Below are 22713 nucleotides of genomic sequence, written 5' to 3' on the forward strand. Positions count from 1 at the left end.
AGCAACTGGGCCAGGCAAATGTACAAAACATGAGCAAATGAAACTAGAAAGGGCAGCTCCTGCCTCCTCAGAGAGGTATTGAATTCTCAAGGCTCGTGAAAGGAAATGTGATATTAGAACTGGAAGGCATCCTGGTGATGTGATCCAAGCCGTCCCATCATCAGATGATAAAACTTTTTTCAGGAATGTAATTACATATAACGTAATTACATTAATTAATGGCAAGACCCAGAAAGAGTCTCCAACTCTTAGATGTCCATGTTCCTTCTATGAACTATTTACCAGAATTCACTTGAAGCCAGAAAATAATTCCTTTGGGCTCCTTTTCTTGCCAAACTCCTCCCAGATCTCAGCCCTCCATCCCCAAATCACCAAAAGTCCTGAAAGCCAAACTCAAAGCTGAGATATTAGATCAGCAGAGAGTGCCCCATTCCTTGGCTCTGGAAATGCAGCCTTTCACTCATTTGCAGCAGAGGTGAGTCTCCAAATCTCCATTACCAGGTCTCCAGATACTAACTCTCTCCCACCAGGATGCCATGTAGCAGCCATTCCAGGGCTCTCCTGGACCCCTAGAAGACCTGGAGATGTCAGTGTAGCATTTTTAATATTACAGAAGTAGCCCATGGGGAATCTCCAGTTGACCCACATTCCGTAACAAACTACAAGTATATTACTAAGGATAATTTGCTTTTAGTTATGCCTTTGGTTTACTAGAATAGAGATTTGATTTTACATCTTTATTCTTTGCATGTAATGAAGAGTCATAAATAAGAGTGTCACTTGGGATACTCCTCCAGATGTTTATTAATCTGAGTGGTCACCAAGTAGCTGCTTTAACTTCAGTCGCTCATACTCTCTCAAGGGCTAACTAGTTAGCTGTCCTGAAGATACAGAACCATGAGATAAACTTACATTTAAGTTTCATTTAGTAAGTAACAAAAGGCAGATGAAAGTTAACTTAATTTTGTATTTTTACATATTGTTTTTAATGAATGCACACAGATCTTGTGATGGTCTATATGAATAACTTTCTTGAATGAGAATGTGAGAAATTATTTTGTTCTAAGAGCTTCAGTGAGGTATAATTCACACAAAGTAGATTACACCTATTTAAAGCGTGAGACGTGATGTTTTGAGTATGCATATCCCCGTGAAAACACAATTAAGAGAGTGGACGTATCCATCCAGAAGTGTCCTTATGCCCAATTGTGCCCCTCACTCCTGCTCCTCACTCCCACCGCAGGCAATCATTGATCTGCTTGCTGCACTGTAGAGTAGTTTACATTCTAGAATTTAATATGAATGGGACTAAATAGGACCTACTCTCATTTGTCTGGACTTGCTTCCAGTCGGCATAATTAATTTCAGCATAATTAATTTGAAATCTGTCTATATTGTTTTGTGTATCAATAGTTCAATCCTTTTTATTGTTAAGTAGTATACCATTATATGGATATGCCGTGGGCTGTTTATCCATTTATCTGTTAATGGACATTTGAGTTCCACTGTTTAGCTGTTACAAATAAAGCTGCGATGAACATTTGTGTCTGTATGAACACATACTCCTTTCCTTTGGGGTAAGTGCCTATAAGTGAAATGGCTGGGTCATATGGTAGGTGTATGCTTAACTTTTTAAGAAACTGCCAAACTGTTTTCTAGAGTGGTTGTATCATTTTTGCATTCCCAGTTTGAGAGATTTGAACTCACATGTTGAAGTTAATTATGGTATTTGTGGAAATCATCTTTTATTTTGGTGTTTGCATCCCTGAAATCATAAGGAGTAAGAGGGAAAATGGAATTGACATTTTTTTTAAATTTATTTATTTATTTATTTATTTATTTATGGCTGTGTTGGGTCTTCATTTCTGTGTGAGGGCTTTCTCTAGTTGTGGCAAGTGGAGGCCACTCTTCATCGCGGTGCGTGGACCTCTCACTATCGCGGCCTCTCTTGTTGCGGAGCACAGGCTCCAGATGCCCAGGCTCAGTAGTTGTGGCTCATGGACCCAGCTGCTCCGCGGCATGTGGGATCTTCCCAGACCAGGGCTCGAACCCGTGTCCCCTGCATTGGCAGGCAGATTCTCAACCACTGCGCCACCAGGGAAGCCCTGGAATTGACTTTTCATGGTCAAACTCTCACAAAATATTATCTACTTCGAAATAATCATATGAAATAAATATCCTTATTGTTGATGTTTGTTTGATGTTTTGTGCACATTGACAGAGCTAGCCAAAAGCTGAGGTAATGTCTGTGTCAAGAAAAAAACAATTAAAAATTCAATAATTAGGACTTTCTTTGAAATTTCCAACTTTAATCATTTTCAATTATCTAAGTGATGTAAAAATCTCCTGCCTCCATTACTACTTGCTGGAAGAAAATTACAAATAGGCTTGGCCTTACCAGTTTCTGTCTGGGTTTTATATTCTCACTCAGTTGATATATATGTTGATAGTTCTAATTCAGTAAATCATAACATTTTATTTCAGTTTACAAATAAATTGTCCTGTATAATGGAATTTGGTAATACACACAGGAGCTTCAGCCTCTTTGTCACATACACTAAAGTCCCAGTAAGCTTTGGTTATTGTATTATGACCTTCTATAAAATCCATTGATTCATCAATTAATATTTATTACTGTGTGCTGGCACATACCAGACTATGCCTGGTCCATCTTTGCATTCCCCAGGGCACAGTGTATTGCACATAGGTGCCAGTCCACAAATATTTGTCAATTAATAGAGGAATGACTGTTTTAGCATAAATTCTGTAACTCTCTGTAATTGGACTAAAACCTCACCCCCTGGCTTGAACCTACAGCCTTTGCCACAGTCAACAGCTTAAGCCCTTTTAAGACCCTGTTGCTCAGGCAGTAAGATTTTGCCATGCATCCTTGCATCCTGTTGCCAAGGCAACAGTGTACAGTTGACAGGCTGGTTTGAGACATCAGATGTTTGCAGTATCAGAGATGCCTGTGGTTCACAGCTTCTTTCATGAATCAATGTATGCATAATTGTATTCAAGGATGTGTGCCTGACTCTAGTCTTTGTGTATAAAGATGATTGTGGGCATTTGTGGCCATCCAGTATCATACATGTGACTGGAAAGACCTTGTGTGATCTCAGGACCTACAGATCTTGCCTCCCTTTAGCAGAAGTCTTGCTTATTTTGACTTGCAGCTATAGGGAATGGAGACCACCCACTCCTTTTTCATAATCCAGTTTCTAATAATCCATATCTAGTTTCACTTAATTGAATAAATACTCTTACTCACTGTTTCCAGAATTAACCTGGCCTAGTAGCCAAAGTCACAGTCAAGCAGCTTACAAAAACAATTATCAGTAAGACCATTGTATCCCTTTTCTCTGGCAGTTCTAAAATTTCCTGGCTTATTGCTTATTAGTTTCTAGCTGTTATTGGAGCCCCAGGAGCACTATGACACCTTCCTGCAGTGATACCAACTCCATTAACATTAAAAAGCCCTTAATGAGCAGGAGAAGGCAACCCTACATAATGTCACTTATTCATGCGGGACATGTTTATGAGTGTCACTACCTGAAAGAGACTTTCAATCTGTAAAATGCTAGTGAGCTCAGATGGTGTGTTTGCATCATCTTAATGTTTTAAGCTATACCTCTCATTTCATAAGGTTAAATATTTCTTTCTATCAGCATCAAATACTATTGACTACTTTTCATAATTGAATTAAATGATGTGATGCACTTACAATGCATGTGAAAATATTTCCTTACTTCAGGAATATATTTAAAAGAATTTTGTGAGGCACAAAATTTTAGACTCCATCTCCTTCATGACCAGCACTCCTCTGACAAAATAATTATCCAAATAATTTACCTCATACTTGAATTAATCAGTGAAAACTTGATTTAAAAAATTACAAAGCTAATACCTCCAATTGCCACCTTACCTGTAGTAGTCAGCTAAGGTGAAAGTAGTAGGCTAACACTCATAATCAGCGCTTCAATTTCTGTTTTGGCTTATGAATTCTGCATGAAGTCACACCATTTCCTTAAACAAAATATCTTTTTTACTGAAGTCTAGTTGATTTACAATATTGTGGTAGTTTCAGGTGTACAGCATAGTAGCTTGTACTTCGTTATAAGTTATTACAAGATAATGGCTATAATTCCCTATGCTATACAATATATCCTTATTGCTTATCTATTTTATACATAGTAGTTTTTATCTCTTAATCCTATATCCTTAGCTTGCCCCTCCATTCTTCCCTCACCCCTTTGATAATCACTAGTTTGTTTTCTACATCTGTGAGTCTGTTTTGCATAAATGTTCATTTGTATTATATATTAGATCCACATAAGTGATATCATGCAGTATTTGTCTTTCCCTGTCTGACTTATTTCACTAAGCATATTTTCTAGGTCTATGCATGTTGCTGCAAATGGCAGACTCTCATTCTTATAGCTGTGTAATATTCATACATATATATTACAGACAAGTATATATAAATATATACATATATATATATATATATATATATATATATACCACATCTCCTTTATCCATTCATCTGTTGATGGGCACTAGGATTGCCTGGCTATTGTAAGTAGTGCTGCTTTGAACATTGGGGTGCATGCATCTTTTAAAATTAGTATTTTTGTTTTCTCTGGATATATCCAGGAGCAGAATTGCTGGATCATATGGTAATTGTATTTTTAGTTTCTTGAGGAACCTCCATATTGTTTTCCATAGGGCTGCACTAATTTACATTCCTATCAACAGTTTATGAGGGGTCCCATTTCTCCACACCCTCTCCAACATTTGTTATTTATAGACTTTTAAAAAATTTATTTATTTTATTTATTTTTGGCTTCATTGGGTCTTCATTGCTGTGCGTGGGCTTTCTCTAGTTGTGGCAAGTGGGGGCAACTCTTCATTGGGGTGTGCAGGCTTCTCATTGTGGTGGCTTCTCTTGCTGCAGAGCATGGATTCTAGGCATGTGGGCTTCAGTAGTTGTGGCATGCGGGCTCAGTAGTTGTAGCTCGTGGCCTCTAGAGCACAGGCTCAGTAGTTGTGGTGCAAGGGCTTAGTTGCTCCACGGCATGTGGGATCTTCCCTGACCAGGGCTCGAACCCGTGTCCCCTGCATTGGCAGGCAGATTCTTAACCACTGTGCTACCAGGGAAGCCCTATTTGTAGACTTTTTGATGATGGCTATTCTGACTGGTGTGAGGTGATATCTCATTGTGGTTTTGGATTTCTCTAATAATTAGCAATGTTGACCATCTTTTCATGTGCCTGTTAGCCATCTGTATGTCTACTTAGGAAAAATATCTATTCTGATCTCTTTCCAGTTTTTGATTGGGTTGTTTGATTTGTTTTTGTTTTTTTTTTTAATATTGAGTTGCATGAGCTCTTTGTATATTTAAGATATTAACCCCTAGTTGGTCATATCAATTGCAAATATTTTCTCCCAGTCCATAGTTTTTTCTTTCCATTTTGTCAATGATTTCCTTTGTTGTGCAAAACCTTTAAAGTTTGATTAGGTTCCTTTGTTTATTTTTGCTTTTATTTCTTTACCTTAGGAGAAAGATCCAAAAAAATATTGGTACAATTTATGTCAAAGAGTGTTCTGCCTATGTTCTCTTCTAGGAGTTTTATGATATCATGTCTTATATTTAGGTCTTTAAACCATTTTGAGTTTATTTTTGTGTATGGTGTGAGGGAGTGTTCTAATTTCATTGATTTACCTATAACTGTCCAGCTTTCCCAACACCACTTGTTGAAGAGACTGTCTTTTATCCACTGTATGTTCTCAACTTTTTTTGTCATAGATTAATTGGCAGTAGGTGTGTGGATTTATTTCTGGGCTCTGTATGCTGTTCCATTGATCCATAAGTCTGTTTTGTGCCAATAACACGCTGTTTTGGTTACTGAAGCTTTGTAGTATTGTCTGGAGTCTAGAAAGGTTATGCCTCCAGATTTCTTCTTCTTGCTCAGGACTGCTGTGACAATTCTGGGTCTTTTGTAGTTCCATGTAAATTTTAGGATTATTTGTTCTATTCTGTGAAAAATGTCATGAGTATTTCGATAGGGATCGCATTAAATCTGTCGATTGCTTTGAGTAGTATGGCCATTTTAACAATATTAATTCTTCCAATTCAAGAGCATATTTCCATTTCTTTGAACCATCTTCAGTTTCCTTTATCAATATTTTATGGGTTTTTGTGTATAGGTCTTTCACCTCCTTCATTAAGTTTATTCTTAGCTATTTTATTTTATTTTTTGACATGATTTTAAATGGGATTGTTTTTCACTTTCTATTTCTGATATTTCATTGTTAGTGTAAAGAAATGCAACAGATTTCTGTATATTAATCTTGTATCCTGCTACCTTGCTGAATTCATTTATTAGTTCTAATAGTTTTTGTGTGGAGTCTTTAGGTTTCTCTATATAGAGTATCATGTCATCTGCAAATAGTGACAGTTTTACCTCTTCCCTTCCAATTTGGACATATTTGTTTCTTTTTCTTGATTTTAGACTGCTGTGGCTAGGACTTTTAATACTATGTTGAATAGAAGTGGTAAGAATGGGCATCCTTGTCTTTTTCCTGAATTTAGCAGGAAGGCTTTCAACTTTTCATTGTTGAGTATTATGTTGGCTTTGGGTTTGTTGTAAGTGGCTTTTATTATGTTGAGATATGTTCCCTCTGTACCCACTTTGGTGAGAGTTTTATCATGAATGGATATTGAATTTTGTCAAATGCTTTTTCTGCGTCTATTGAGATGATCATATGGTTTTTGTCTTTCCTTTTGTTAATGTGGTGTATCACATTGATTGATTTGTGTAAAGAACCATCCCTGGAATGAATTCAGCTTGATCACAGTGTATGATCCTTTTTATATATTGTTGGATTCAGTTTGCTAATATTCTGTTGAGGATTTTTACATCTGTATCCATCAAAGATATTGGCCTATAATTTCCTTTTTTTGGTAGTATCTTTGTCTGGCTTTGGTATCAAGGTTATGGTGGCTTCATAGAAAGAATTTGGGAGTCTTCAATCTTTTGAAAGAGTTTGAGAAGGATAGGTATAACTTCTTATTTGTATGTTTGGTAGAATTCCCCAGTGAAGCTATCCAGTCTGGACTTCGTTTCAGGAGTTTTGTTTTTATTACATATTCTATTTCACTTCTACAGATTGGTCTGTTCAAACTATCTATTCCTTCTTGACTCAATTTTGGCCAGCTGTATATTTCTAGAAACCTTTCCATTTCTTCTAGGTTGTCTAATATGTTGACTTATAACTGTTCATAGTATTCCCATATGATTTTCTATATTTCTCTGATATCAGTTGTTATTTCTCCTCTTTCTTATTTTGTTTATTTGGGTCTTCTCCCTTTTCTTCTTGGTGAGCCTGGCTAGAGGTTTGTTGATTTTTCTTAGCTTTTCAAAAAACCAGATATTGGTCTTATCGATCTTTTCTATTGTTTTTTTTTCTATTTTATTTAATTCCTTTGTTTACTATTACCTTCCTTCTTCTGACTTTGGGTTTTGTTTGTTCTTTTTCTAATTTTTGTAAGTGGTAGTTTAGGTTGTTTATTTGAAATTTTTCTTGTTTTTTGATGAAGGCCTGTATCACTGTGCACATTCCTCTTAGCACTGCTTTTGAGGCATTCCATAGATTTTGTAAGGTTGTGTTTCATTGTCACTTGTCTCGAGATAGTTTCTGATTTCTTCTATGATGGCATCATAGGCCCAATATTTATTTATTTATTTACTTATTTATTATTTTTGGCTGCGTTGGGTCCTTTTTTTATATATATACACCTTTATTGGAGAATAATTGCCTTACAATGGTGAGTTAGTTTCTGCTTTATAACAAAGTGAATCAGCTATACATATACATAAATCCCCATATCTCTTCCCTCTTATGTCTCTCTCCCTCCCACCCTCCCTATCCCAGCCCTCAATGTGGTCACAAAGCACCAAGCTGATCTCTCTGTGCTATGCAGCTGCTTCCCATTAGCTATCTATTTTACATTTGGTAGTGTATATATGTCCATGCCACTCTCTCACTTTGTCACAGCTTACCGTTCCCCTTCCCCGTGTCCTCAAGTCCATTCTCTAGTAGGTCTGCATCTCTAATCCCGTTCTGCCACTAGGTTCTTCATGACTTTTTTTTTTCTCTTTTTTCTTTTTCGATTCCATATACATGTGTTAGAACACAGTATTTGTTTTTCTCTTTCTAACTTACTTCACTCTGTATGGCAGACTCTACGTCCCTCCACCTCACTACAAATAACTCAATTTCGTTTCTTTTTATGCCTGAATAATATTCCATTTTATATATGTGCCACATCTTCTTTATCCATTCGTCTGTCGATGGACACTTAGGTTGCTTCCATGTCCTGGGTATTGTAAATAGAGCTGCAATGAACATTGTGGTACAAGACACTTTCTGAATTATGGTTTTCGCAGGGTATATGCCCAGTAGTGGGATTGCTGGGTCATATGGTAGTTGTATTTCTAGTTTTTTAAGGAACCTCTGTACTATTCTCCATAGTGGCTGCATCAATTTACGTTCCCACTAACAGTGCAAGAGAGCTCCCTTTTCTCCACACCCTCTCCAGCATTTATTGTTTGTAGATTTTTTGATGATGGCCATTCTGACTGGTGTGAGAGGATATCTCACTGTAGTTTTGATTTGCATTTCTCTAATGATTAATGATATTGAACATTCTTTCATGTGTTTGTTGGCAATCTGTATCTCTTCTTTGGAGAAATGTCTATTTAGGTCTTCTGCCCAGTTTTGGATTTTTTTTTTTTTGATATTGAGCCCCATGAGCTGCTTGTAAATTTTGGAGGATAATCCTTTGTCAGTTGCTTCATTTGCAAATCCTTTCTCCCATTCTGAGGGTTGTCTTTTCGTCTTGTTTATTGTTTCCTTTGCTGTGCAAAAGCTTTGAAGTTTCATTAGGTCCCATTTGTTTATTTTTGTTTTATTTCCATTTCTCTAGGAGGTGGGTCAAAAAGGACCTTGCTGTGATTTATGTCATACAGTGTTCTGCCTATGTTTTGCTCTAAGAGTTTGATAGTGTCTGGCCTTACATTTATGTCTTAAATCCATTTTGAGTTTATTTTTGTGTATGGTGTTAGGGAGTGTTCTAATTTCTTTCTTTTATATGTAGCTGTCCAGTTTTCACAGCATCACTTATTGAAGAGGTTGTCTTTTCTCCATTGTATATTCTTGCCTCCTTTATCAAATATAAGGTGACCATATGTGCGTGGGTTAAACTCTGAGCTTTCTATCCTGTTCCATTGATCTATATTTCTATTTTTGTTCAACTACCATACTGTCTTGATTACTGTAGCTTTGTAGTATAGTCTGAAGTCTGGGAGCCTGATTCCTCCAGCTCCGTTTTTTTTCTCAAGATTGCTTTGGCTATTCGGTGTCTTTTGTGCTTCCATACAAATTGTGAAATTTTTTGTTCTAGTTCTGTGAAACATGCCAGTGGTAGTTTGATAGGGATCACACTGAATCTGTAGATTGCTTTGGGTAGTATAGTCATTTTCACAATGTTGATTCTTCCAATGCCAGAACATGGTATATCTCTCCATCTATTTGTATTATCTTTAATTTCTTTCATCAGTGTCTTATAATTTTCTGCATACAGGTCTTTTGTCTCCTTAGGTAGGTTTATTCCTAGCTAGTTTATTGTTTTTGTTGCAATGGTAAATGGGAGTGTTTTCATAATTTCACTTTCAGATTTTTCATCATTAGTGTATAGGAATGCAAGAGATTTCTGTGCATTAATTTTGTATCCTGCTACTTTCCCAAATTCATTGATTACCTCTAGTAGTTTTCTGGTAGTATCTTTAGGATTCTCTATGTATAGTATCATGACATCTGCAAACAGTGACAGCTTTACTTCTTCTTTTCCAACTTGGATTCCTTTTATTTATTTTTCTTCTCTGATTGCTGTGGCTAAAACTTCCAAAACTATGTTGAATAATAGTGGTGAGAGTGGGCAACCTTGTCTTGTTCCTGATCTTAATGGATATGGTTTCAGTTATTCACCATTGAGGATGATGTTGCCTGTGGGTTTGTCATCTATGGCCTTTATTATGTTGAGGAAAGTTCCCTCTATGCCTACTTTCTGCAGGGTTTTTTATCATAAATGGGTGTTGAATTTTGCTGAAAGTTTTCTCTGCATTGATTGAGATGATCATATGGTTTTTCTCCTTCAATTTCTTAATATGGTGTATCACATTGATTGATTTCCGTATATTGAAGAATCCTTGCATTCCTGGATTAAAGCCCACTTGATCATGGTGTAAGATCCTTTTAATGTGCTGTTGGATTCTGTTTGCTAGTATTTTGTTGAGGATTGTTGCATCTATGTTCATCAGTAATATTGGCCTGTAGTGTTCTTTCTTTGTGACATCTTTGTCTGGTTTTGGTATCAGGGTGATGGTGGCCTCGTAGAATGAGTTTGGGAGTGTTCCTTTTTCTGCAATTTTTTGGAAGATTTTGAGAAAGATAGGTGTTAGCTCTTCTCTAAATGTTTGATAGAATTCACCTGTGAAGCCACCTGGTCCTGGGCTTTTGTTTGTTGGAAGATTTTTAATCACAGTTTCAATTTCAGTGCTTGTGATTGGTCTGTTCATATTTTCTATTTCTTCCTGGTTCAGTCTCGGAAGGTCGTGCATTTCTAAGAATTTGTCCATTTCTTCCAGGTTGTCCATTTTATTGGCATAGAGTTGCTTGTAGTAATGTCTCATGATCCTTTGTATTTCTGCAGTGTCAGTTGTTACTTCTTTTTCATTTCTAATTCTACTGATTTGAGTCTTCGCCCTTATTTTCTTGATAAGTCTGGCTAATGGTTTATCAATTTTGTTTATCTTCTCAAAGAACCAGCTTTTAGTTTTATTCATCTTTGCTATCGTTTCCTTCATTTCTTTTTCATTTATTTGTGATCTGATCTTTATGATTTCTTTCCTTTTGCTAACTTTGGGGTTTTTTGTTCCTCTTTTCTAATTGCTTTAGGTGTAAGGTTACGTTGTTTATTTGAAGTGTTTCTTGTTTCTTAAGTTAGGATTGTATTGCTATAAACTTCCCTCTTAGAACTGCTTTTGCTGCATCCCATAGGTTTTGGGTCATCGTGTTTTCATTGTCATTTGTTTCTAGGTATTTCCTCATTTCCTCTTTGATTTCTTCAGTGATCTCGTTGTTATAAGTAGTGTATTGTTTAGCCTCCATGTGCTTGTATTTTTAACAGATTTTTTCCTGTAATTGATATCTAGTCTCATAGCGTTGTGGTCAGAAAAGATACTTGATACGATTTCAATTTTCTTAAATTTACCAAGGCTTGATGTGTGACCCAAGATATGATCTATCCTGGAGAATGTTCCATGAGCACTTGAGAAGAATGTGTGTTCCGTTGTTTTTGGATGGAATGTCCTATAAATATCAATTAAGTCCATCTTGTTTAATGAATCATTTAAAGCTTGTGTTTCCTTATTTATTTTCATTTTGGATGATCTGTCCATTGGTGAAAGTGGGGTGTTAAAGTCCCCTACTATGATTGTGTCACTGTTGATTTCCCCTTTTATGGCTGTTAGTATTTGCCTTATGTATTGTCGTACTCCTATGTTGGCTGCATAAATATTTACAATTGTTATATCTTCTTCTTGGATCGATCCCTTGATCCTTATGTAGTGTCCTTCTCTGTCTCTTGTAATAGTCTTTATTTTAAAGTCTATTTTGTCTTATATGAGAATTGCTCTTCCAGCTTTCTTTTAATTTCTATTTGCATGGAATATCTTTTTCCATCCCCTCACTTTCAGTCTGTATGTGTCCCTAGGTCTGAAGTGGGTATCTTGGAGACAGCATATATACAGGTCTTGTTTCTGTATCCATTCAGCCAGTCTATATCTTTTTGTTGGAGCATTTAATCCATTTACATTTAAGGTAATTATCGATATGTATGTTCCTATTCCCATTTTCTTAATTGTTTTGGGTTTGTTATTGTAGGTCTTTTCCTTCTCTTTTGTTTCCTGCCTAGAGAAGTTCCTTTAGCATTTGTTGTAAAGCTGGTTTGGTGGTACTGAATTCTCTTAGCTTTTGCTTGTCTGTATAGCTTTTAATTTCTCCATCAAATCTGAATGAGATCCTTGCTGGGTAGAGTAATCTTGATTGTAGGTGTTTCTCCTTCATCACTTTATATATGTCCCGCCAGTCGCTTCTGGCTTGCAGAGTTTCTGCTGAAAGATCAGCTGTTAACCTTCTAGGGATTCCTTTGTGTGTTATTTGTTGTTTTTCCCTTGCTGTTTTTTTTTTTTTAACATTCAGTTCTTTTGGGAATTATTTATTTATTTATTTTTGGCTGTGTTGGGTCCTCATTTCTGTGTGAGGGCTTTCTCTAGTTGCGGCAAGTGGGGGTCACTCTTCATCGCAGTGCGCGGGCCTCTCACCATCGCAGCCTCTCTTGTTGTGGAGCACAGGCTCCAGACTTGCAGGCTCAGTAATTGTGGCTCACGGGCCTAGTTGCTCCGCGGCATGTGGGACCCTCCCAGACCAGGGCTCGAACCTGTGTCCCCTGCATTGGCAGGCAGATTCTCAACCACTGCGCCATCAGGGAAGCCCATCCCTTGCTGCTTTTTAATATTTTTTCTTTGTATTTAATTTTTGATAGTTTGATTAATATGTGTCTTGGCATGTTTCTCCTTAGATTTATCCTGTATGGGACTGTCTGTGCTTCCTGGACCTGATTAAATATTTCCTTTCCTCTATTAGGGAAGTTTTCAACTATAATCTCTTCAAATATTTTCTCACTCCCTTTCTTTTTCTCTTCTTCTTCTGTGACCCCTATAATTCGAATGTTGGTGTGTTTAATGTTGTCCCGGAGGTCTCTGAGACTGTCCTCATTTCTTTTCATTCTTTTTTCTTTATTCTGCTCTGCAGTAGTTATTTCCACTATTTTATCTTCCAGGTCACTTTCCCGTTCTTCTGCCTCAGTTATTCTGCTATTGATCACTTCTAGAGTATTTTTAATTTCATTTATTGTGTTGTTCATCATTGTTTGTTTGCTCTTTAGTTCTTCTAGGTCCTTGTTAAATGTTTCCTGTATTTTCTCCATTCTACTTCCAAGATTTTAGATCATCTTTACCATCATTACTCTGAATTCTTTTTCAGGTAGACTGCCTAGTTCCCCTTCATTTGTTAGGTCTGGTGGGTTTTTACCTTGCTCCTTCATCTGCTGTGTGTTTTTCTGTCTTCTCATTTTCCTTAACTTACTGTGTTTGGAGTCTCCTGTTCGCAGGCTGCAGGTTCGTAGTTCCCGTTGTTTTTGGTGTCTGTCCCCAGTGGCTGAGGTTGGTTCAGTAGGTTGTGTAGGCTTCCTGTTGGAGGGACCCATTGCCTGTGTTCTGGTGGATGAGGCTGGATCTTGTCTCTGGTGGGCAGGTCCACGTCTGGTGGTGTGTTTTCGGGTGTCTGTGTCCTTATTATGATTTTAGGCAGCCTGTCTGCTAATGGATGGGGTTGTGTTCCTGTCTTGCTAGTTGTTTGGCATAGGGTGTCCAGCACTGTAGCTTCCTGGTCATTGAGTGAACCTGGGTCTTGGTGTTGAGATGGAGATCTCTGGGAGATTTTCACCGTTTGATATTACGTGGAGCTGGGAGGTCTCTTGTGGACCAGTGTCCTGAAGTTAGTTCTCCCACCTCAGAGGCACAGCCCTGACGCCTGGCTGGAGCACCAAGAGCCTTTCATCCACATGGCTCAGAATAAAAGGGAGAAAAAATAGAAAGAAAGAAAAAAAGAAGATAAAATAAAATAAAGTAAAATAAAATAAAATAAAGTTATTAAAATAAAAATTAAAAAATAATTATTAGGAAAAAAATTTTTTAAACTAAAAACAAAAACAACTGACGGACAGAACCGTAGGACAACTGGTAAAGGCAAAGCTATACAGACAAAATCACACACAGAAGCATACACATACACACTCACAAAAAGTGAAAAGGGAAAAAATGTATATCTCTTTGCCCCCAAAGTCCACCTCCTCAATTTGGGATGATTCATTGTCTATTCAGGTATTCCACAGATGCAAGGTACATCAAGTTGATTGTGGAGATTTAATCTGCTGCTTCAGAGGCTGCTGGGAGTAATTTCCCTTTCTCTTCTTTGTTCGCACAGCTCCCAGGGTTCAGCTTTGGATTTGGACCCGCCTCTGCGTGTAGGTCTCCTGAGGGCGTCTGTTCTTCACTCAGACAGGACGGGGTTAAAGAAGCAGCTGATTTGTGGGCTCTGACTCACTCAGGACAAGCGAGGGAGGGGTACAGAGTGCGGTGCCAGCCTGCGGCAGCAGAGGCCATCATACTTTGCAACAGCCTGAGGTGCGCCGTGTGTTCTCCTGGGGAAGTTGTCCCTGGATCACGGGACCCTGGCAGTGGCGGGCTGCACAGGCTCCCGGGAGGGGAGGTGTGGAGAGTGACCTGTGTTTGCACACAAGCTTCTTGGTGGCAGCAGCAGCAGCCTTAGCATGCCATGCCCGTCTCTGGGGTCCACACTGATAGCCGTGGCTCTCGCCCGTCTCTGGAGCTCCTTTAAGCAGTGCTCTTAATCCGCTCTCCTCGAGCACCAGGAAACAAACAGGGAAGAAAAAGTCTTTTGCCTCTTCAGCAGGTCCAGACTTTTTCCTGGACTCCCTCCCGGCTAGCTGTGGCATACTAATCCCTTCAGGCTGTGTTCACGCAGCCAACGGCAGTCCTCTCCCTGGGATCCGATTGAAGCCTGAGCCACAGCTCCCAGCCCCTGCCCGCCCTGGCGGGTGAGCAGACAAGCCTCTCGGGCTGGTGAGTGCTCCGGGCACTGTCCCTCTGTGCGGGAATCTCTCCGCTTTGCCCTCCGCTCCCCTGTTGCTGCGCTCTCCTCCGTGGCTCCAAAGCTCCCCCCCCTCCGCCACCTGCAGTCTCTGCCCGTGAAGGGGCTTCCTAGTGTGTGGAAACCTTTCCTCCTTCACAGCTTCCTCCCAGTGGTGCAGGTCCCATGCCTATTCTTTTGTCTCTGTTTTTTCTTTTTTCTTTTTCCCTACCCAGGTACGTGGGGAGTTTCTTGCCTTTTGGGAGGTCTGAGGTCTTCTGCCAGCGTTCAGTAGGTGTTCTATAGGAGCTGTTCCACATGTAGATGTATTTCTGATGTATTTGTGGAGAGGAAGGTGATCTCCATGTCTTACTCTTCCACCATCTTGAAGCTCCTCCAATCCATTGAAATTTAAAGTAATTATTGATAAGTATATACTTTTAGTCATTTTAAATCTTGTTTTCCATTTGATTTTGTAGTTCTTCTTTGATCATTTCTTCTTTTTGTTTTTCCTTTTGTGGTCTGACGGTTTCCTGTTTTATTATGCTTGAGTTCCTTTCTTTTTGATTTTTGTGAATCTATTGTATGTTTTTGATTAGTGGTTACCCTGGTTTTCAAGCATGTTGACCCATAACTATATCTACCTGCTTTAAACTGGTAGTCATATAAGTTCAAACACATTTTAAAAGATCTACACTTTTTACTCTCCTCCCCTACATTTTATATATTGATGTCCTATTTTACATCTTCATGTTTATCCTTTTTCTGTTAATTATAGTTATAATCACTTGTACAATACTTTTTTGATTGTTTTTTAATCTATGTGCTGGCTCATTTATGTGATTTTCAATCATTTTGTATATTTGCCTTCCCTATTGTGATTTTCCCTTTCCTATAGATTCTTGTTCCTTTTCCTTTAGAGAAGACCCTTCAACATTTCTTTTTTTAAAAAACATTTATTTATTTATTTATTTATTTATTTTGGCTGAGCTGGGTCTTAGTTGTGGCACACAGGATCTTCCTTGAAGCATGTGGGATCTTTTAGTTGTGGAATGCGGACTCTTAGTTGCAGCGTGCGGACTTCTTAGTTGAGGCATGCAGACTTCTTAGTTGCAGCGTGCAGACTCTTAGTTGTGGCAGGCATGCAGGATCTAGTTTTCTGACCAGAGATCAAACCTGGGCCCCCTGCATTGGGAGCATGGAGTCTTACCTACTGGACCACCAGGGAAGTCCCCAACCTTTCTTTTAGGATAGGTTTACTATTGCTGTTCTTTTAGGTTTTGCTTGTCTAAGAAGTTCTTTATTTCTCCTTCTGTTTTAAATGATAATCTTACTGGATAGAGTATTCTAGGTTACAGGTTTTTCCCTTTCAGCACTTTTAATATATCATGCCACGTTATTCTGGCCTGGAAATTTTCTGCAGAGAATCAGCTGATAGCCTTAGGGGATTCTCTTGTATATGACTATTGTTCTCTTGCTGCCTTTAGAATACTCTTTATCTTTAACTTTTGCCAGTTTAATTATTACATGTCTTGGTGTGGGTCTGTTTGGGTTCATCTTGTTTGGGACCCTCTGTGCTTCCTGTACCTAAATATATGTTTCCTTCTTCAGGTTTAGGAAGTTTTCAGCCATAATTTCTCAAATACCTTTTGGCTCCTCTTCTCTCTCTGTTCTCCTATAATGTGAATGTTGGAATGCTTAATGTTATACCAGAGATCTCTTAAATTGCATTCATTTTTTAAATGAATTTATTTATTTTATTTATATTTATTTTTGACTGTGTTGGGTCTTTGTTGCTGCGCACAGGCTTTCTCTAGTTGTGGCGAGCAGGGGCTACTCTTCGTTGTGGTGCACAGGCTTCTCATTGTGGTGGCTTCTCTGGTTGAGGCGCATGGGATCTAAAGGCACAGGCTTCAGTAGTTGTGGCTCGTGGGCTCTAAAGCGCAGGCTCAGTAGTTGTGGCGTACAGGCTTAGTTGCTCCATGGCATGTGAGATCTTCCAGGACCAGGGCTCGAACCCATGTCCCCTGCATTTCCAGGCAGATTCTTGACCACTGTGCCACCAGGGAAGCCCTGCATTCATTTTTTAAACTTGTTTTTCTTTGTACTGTCTGATTCAGTGATTTCCATTATTCTATCTTCCAGGTCATATATGCATTCTCTGTATCACCTAGTCTGCTATTCGTTTCTTCTAGTGTGTTTTTTATTTCAGCTATTGAGTTATTTATTTCGGATTGGGTCTTTTTTATATTTTAAAATGTTCAGTGTTGAGATCAGTTCTTTTTCTTTATTCAGTTAATTTTTTATTTACTGTGTTTTAAATTCTTTTCTGGTAAATTGTTTATTTCTCTTTCATTATTTTTTCAGGGGTTTTCTTTTGCTTTTCCAATTGAGAGTAGTTCCTCTTTTTATTTAGCTTAACTTTTCTCTGCCTCTATGTATTTAGGTGTACAGTTATCCGTTGCAGTCTTTAAATGGCTGTTTTTATGTGGGAGCATCCCTTTGCAGAGTGTGTGTGCCTGTCTTTGATGGGAGAGCTGGATTTGATGTGGATGTGCTGGTAGCTATCACCTTGGTAGGGGGTGGTGCTGGAGATGGAGGGGCTAGAACTGCCACCAGATCTGAGGCAGGACTTCCTCTCTGCTCAGTGGCCATTACTGCCCTGTCAGGGGTGTGGTCTGCTTTCAAATTGCCAGAGCAGAAGCCCTTACAGTCGAGCTCAAGCTGGCTCTATTCCCTTTAAGTGTGCTTTTTTCCCTCTTTTGTGCACCAGGACCTTTGCCCCAGTGAAGTGGGGTGCTGAAACAAGTGTGGTCTCTACATTGACAGAGGTCTAATTCACTGATTGTATAGCATCTGCAGCTACACTCAGATGCAGACTCAGGTGCAAGCCCCCTTTGTCTCTCATGACCAATCACTTCCCCCTGCCTCCGCCACCACCCATCCCCCGGCATTTGTGGAGCCACTCCACTGGGCTAGCAGAGATTTATGTGGACTCTTGGTGTGTGTCGGAGGTTAGCTGTGGTAGAGCAGCCCCCATCAGAATCTGGGAAACTTCTGGGATGCTGCTTGAGTAAGTGCCAACAATGGCCACTGCTGCCACTCCTGTGCTCCACCCTGGGACCAGGTTGCCTATGTGTCTCAAGGTCAAGTCTTTTCCCTGGCCCTGGCCACCCTAGATCCAGTGCCATGCTGTTTTGTGGAGTAAGCGAGGCCAGAGCATGCGCTCCTCAGGAGCTTACCAGCACCTGCTTCTCCCAGCTCTTCTAATTTTTGCACTGGACCTCCACCAGCAAACAAGACTTGTCTCCTCTGTGTAGAAATCCCAGGGCTGACACACCCAGTGTGTGGCTAAACCCACTCACTCCACAGGGTGGTTGTCCACCTGTGCAATCTCCCTTTTCCTCTGAGTCCCCTCCCAGGGGCACAGGTCCTGGCTCAATCATTTCTCCTCCCTTCCTATGTGATTTGTGTGTAGCTTTGGTTGTAGCAGAGTCCTTCTGCCAGTTTCTATTTAGTTTTCAGTGAGAATTGTTCCACATGTATTTTTGATGTGTTCGTGGGGGGAGGTGAGCTCTGTCATCTTGATCACACATTTTTTAATATGTAAAAATGTTTGAAATTTTGGATTTTCAGGACCACTGGAATGTCATCTAGTTAACTCAGCATGTTCATGGTCACCAGCTATCAAGATCACCCAAAAACTTATGAATAAAGGACTTCCACAAGCTACATTTTTATTCGTTTTTCTTTTTTTCTGGAAGAAGAAGGATTTATTACTTGCAGCAAGTAAGGAGAACACTGGGGATCTTTCCCAAAGCAGTGTCTCACCGAACAGCAAAATTGGGGAAGTTTCATGAAGGGGCTTGGGTGTGACAGAGTCCAGGCTTTAGTTGATAGAAGTTATGAGGGTCAGAAAAAGTCAACATCATCATTCCTTAGGTTCCAGTTGATCTACTGGTTGAACACTTAAGGCCAGTCTTTACCATTGAAACAAAACTGGAAGTCTTTCCAACTGATATATTCTCTTTGCTATTGTTACTTGCCTGATAACAATGATGTGTCCCTGCATTCTTTTGTTCCCTTAAGATCATTAATTACTGAGGCCTGTTCAAGGACAAGCATTGTGGCCAGGCTTAGATCACAAAATGGCTTAGGCCAAAAATGGATTCTTTTCTTTCAAGAAAGCCATGCCTAGTTCTCTTTCTCTGAGAAGCCCCTACCCTATCTGCTTATAAAATCCCCCTTTGAGATATTTCACTACTCAATCTTGAGGGGTACAGGGCTGAAGGCACATCTTCTGAAATTGCTTCCTGTGGAGAATGTGCATTGTAGTCTCCCTATTTAGAGGAGTGAAACTCTCTCTTGCTTCTAGAGCTAAATAAATTTGGGGATCCATCGAAGTAGTGCCTGAACCTCACTTGGATAGCATTATTCTAACAGGTGTAGGAGAGGCACAGCAGGAGAGACAATTAACAATGACCTTGCAATATCATTAGCAGAGACTTGAGCCAAGAGCCCCCCAAACCAAACTATTTTTCTAGTATTTTCCCTAATCTGGGAAGGGGATTATTCAGAGAGGTTTGATTTTTCATATATGTATAGGGTGAGTCATATTAGAAGACTCTTCAGGTATAAAAAAACAGCATTTAATATATATTATAGCATAAGCGCCTCCTTGCTAGGCTGTTAAAATATCAAGAACCACTTTATAGGGCCACTTTTTTCATCATAGAAACTTCTGAGTTCAACAGATTGACAGCCTGATTACTATTGTTTTAAGGCTTGCTGGGTAAATTTCATTAAGGCCTCCTGTGAGTGGTGAGGTCCTCTATTTTTGAGTTCTAAATGCATTCCCCTCCTTAATGGCCAAAGCAAATGTATGATGCATGTTTGATAGGCCGCAAAACAGGCCGCTGTAGTCAGTAAAGTTTAAGTTAAATCATGTATAAGCCAGAATGACTTCCCCGTACCTCAAAATGAAGATTTTTCCATCACTTCCCCTTTTGATTACAAATCTTTCAATAAACCAAAATATTTGTCCTTTGGTGCCAGGGTGGTTTCTGCCAACCTTGGGTCCATCATGTCCCTTGGTGCTGGGCCTCCTTTTTGTTAATACATAGATATTTGCCTAGTTATCCACATTGGGGGGAAACTAATCAGATATCATAAACAAGCTCAGAGGTATACTAATGGAGAAACATAGGGCCTCGTCCCAAGTCGTGGGGCATCTGATCTTCCTCTAAAAATAGATTGCTGTGGTAAGCTTCAGAAACAAACTTAGGGGACTTCCCTGTGGTCTAGTGGTAAAGAATCCTGCTTCCAATGCAGGGGACTTGGGTTCGATCCCTGGTTGGGGAACTAAGATCCCACATGCCATGGGACAACTAAGCCCACATGCCACAACTACTGAGCCCACACACCACAACTAGAGAGTGAAAACCTGCACACCACAACTAGAGAGAAGCCCGTGCACCACAATGAAGAGCCCGCGCACTGCAACAAAAGATGCCGTATGCCACAACAAAGATCCCGCATGCCGCAACTAAGACCCGAAGCAGCCAAAAATAATAAATAAATAAATAAATAACTTGATTAATTAATTAATTAAAAAATAATAAAAAAAGAAACAAACTTAGAATATATTTTTAATAATTCAGTTAAACTTTACAATTATGTAGCATAATGACAAGAAGCTATCTGGGAGGTGAGTCTTAGACTGTATATACAAACCTCAGTTAACAAAACTAGAATTTAATATCCCCTGAGACATCATCTATTTCTCTCTAAAATTACCCTCATTTTTACCAAATATAGCCAAATTAAGATTAAGTTGTTTGCAAATTAAGTCTGGTTTCAGTAAACTTTGCCTGATTACTTACGTAAGGAGTCTCAGACTGAACTTTAAAAATAAAAAATCTTCTCAGGGCCAGGAAAGCCATGCCAAGGACTTACCACAGACTTTGCCTTGCAGATTTGGGTGAATTCTCCCCTTTTTGAAGTTCCCAAAATATCACCAGTCAGTAGGTGACCTTCCTTGTTTACTGGATAAAGCTACTGGGAACCTATAAGTTTCCAATTTCTGGAGGGATCAGGTAGAAAGAGAAGATAAATGTTTCAATTCCACTTACAGAAGTGTAATTTACCAAATTGCTGTAAGTCATAATTAGCTTGAGAGGAAGGGTTTCCTTATACCTGGAAAACACAGATTAAAACCAGTTATAATTCTGACAAAAACCGAAAAAATTAGAACCATATTTACCAGTTCACTCAGTCATATGTAACTAATCCCTTTTGTTAACAGTTTTATGATGCTATCAGGGTTTCCATTAGGATTCTTTAATTTATTTACCCATTTCAGCAGTAGGATCTGAAAGTTATCAGAAACCTGTACTTGTCAAAAATGTATTTTCTATGAATCATCTTGAAATGAAGTATTTTTGTAAAAACATCAGAATAAAATAAGTGTCTATGAATGACAAAAGACTTAAAAGGCATGGTTAAACACCTGACCACAATGCAACTGACAAAGGAACTTGGTTCTAACTATAATTATGACTGATAACATTACACCAGGACATATTCACATTTTAGGAACTTTATATAATTTCTAAGATATTTATATTAATGACATTTACCCATAGGGTATAACTTTGGAAAGCTTATCACTCATGTGATAATTACTTTCCTTGTAATTTGACATATACCAAATAATCCTAATTAGTTTAATATTTTTCTCTGAGATGACTTAGGGGCCCTCTGAAGAATCTTAAAGTTAGCTGGAGGTCAAAAGAACTTTAATTAGAATTTGACACTGGGAAGTTTGTCAAAAATATCAAAAAGTTTCAAAAGACTTGGTCAAATAGAATCGTTGGTCACTGTGAAACAGTACTTATTCATTTAACCAAAGTGACAAAAGATTTCAAAAGCAAACGCAGATCACTTAAAGGCAAAGAAACTTACACAATCTGTTATCAAATGTAGCATTCCAAGAAAACTTATTTCTCTTTACACAGAGAGATACAAAATCCAGTCCTGCACCAGCCTACTCTTAATAACAAAATTCATTTACCTAAGTAAATTTAATCCAGTCTTGGAAAATCCTGACCATGTATGAAACTCTTTTCCCAGTGTTCCTTTTCAAGTAAACCTTCTACAGCTTTCTGTATCTATATTATTTTGTCCCTTACTTTCTTTTCTATTCAGAAATAACCAGCTATAGAATAAAACTACCCTTTTACTTTCCTAACAAAATGCAGTTCCATTCCTCGTACCTTCCTTTACTAAAACACATGTCTATTTAACTGGCATACTGAAATGTTTCCCTTATTATTTTAATAGCTTTAATTACATATATTATAATTTTAACCCTTAAAAACCTTAATCTCTAGCAAAAGCCAAGAAACAAGTAATTGTGAACTGTTTGTCAAACAGCATTTCCTAATTGGAAATTTTATGAATATATTCTATAACTTCTAGAATCATACATTTTCTCATAGCAGAATTTCTTTTTTTTTAAACATCTTTATTGGAGTATAATTGCTTTACAATGTTGTATTAGTTTCTGCTGTATAACAAACTGAATCAGTTATATGTATACGTATATCCCCATATCCCCTCCGTCTTGCGCCTCCTTCCCACCCTCCCTATCCAACCACTCTAGGTGGTCCCAAAGCACCGAGATGATCTCCCTGTGCTATGCAGCTGCTTCCCACTAGCTCTCTATTTTACATTTGGTAGTGTATATATGTCAGTGCTACTCTATCACTTCATCCCAGCTTACCTTTCCCCCCAACCCCGTGTCCTCAAGTCCATTCTCTACGTCTGTGTCATTATTCATGTGCTGCCCCTAGGTTCATCAGACCCATTTTTAAA

General features: G+C 38.7%; 1 protein-coding gene across 11 annotated transcripts in view; it reads left to right on the plus strand.

The window, feature by feature from the left end:
* Positions 1-22713, plus strand: part of NEK10 (NIMA related kinase 10) — a 311176-nt gene that overhangs the window by 224426 nt on the left and 64037 nt on the right. Inside the window, exon 30 of one of the 11 annotated variants that reach the window (XM_068557358.1) lies at positions 14173-14323. The exons of the other annotated variants lie outside the window; for them this stretch is intronic. Coding sequence (XP_068413459.1) covers positions 14173-14287 — 115 coding nt within the window. The 3' untranslated portion in view covers positions 14288-14323. Of the gene's footprint in view, positions 1-14172; positions 14324-22713 lie in introns of those variants that run through there. 11 annotated transcript variants of the gene reach the window in all.

The sequence above is a fragment of the Eschrichtius robustus genome, chromosome 12 (assembly GCF_028021215.1).
Source record: "Eschrichtius robustus isolate mEscRob2 chromosome 12, mEscRob2.pri, whole genome shotgun sequence".
NCBI classification, from domain to species: domain Eukaryota; kingdom Metazoa; phylum Chordata; class Mammalia; order Artiodactyla; family Eschrichtiidae; genus Eschrichtius; species Eschrichtius robustus.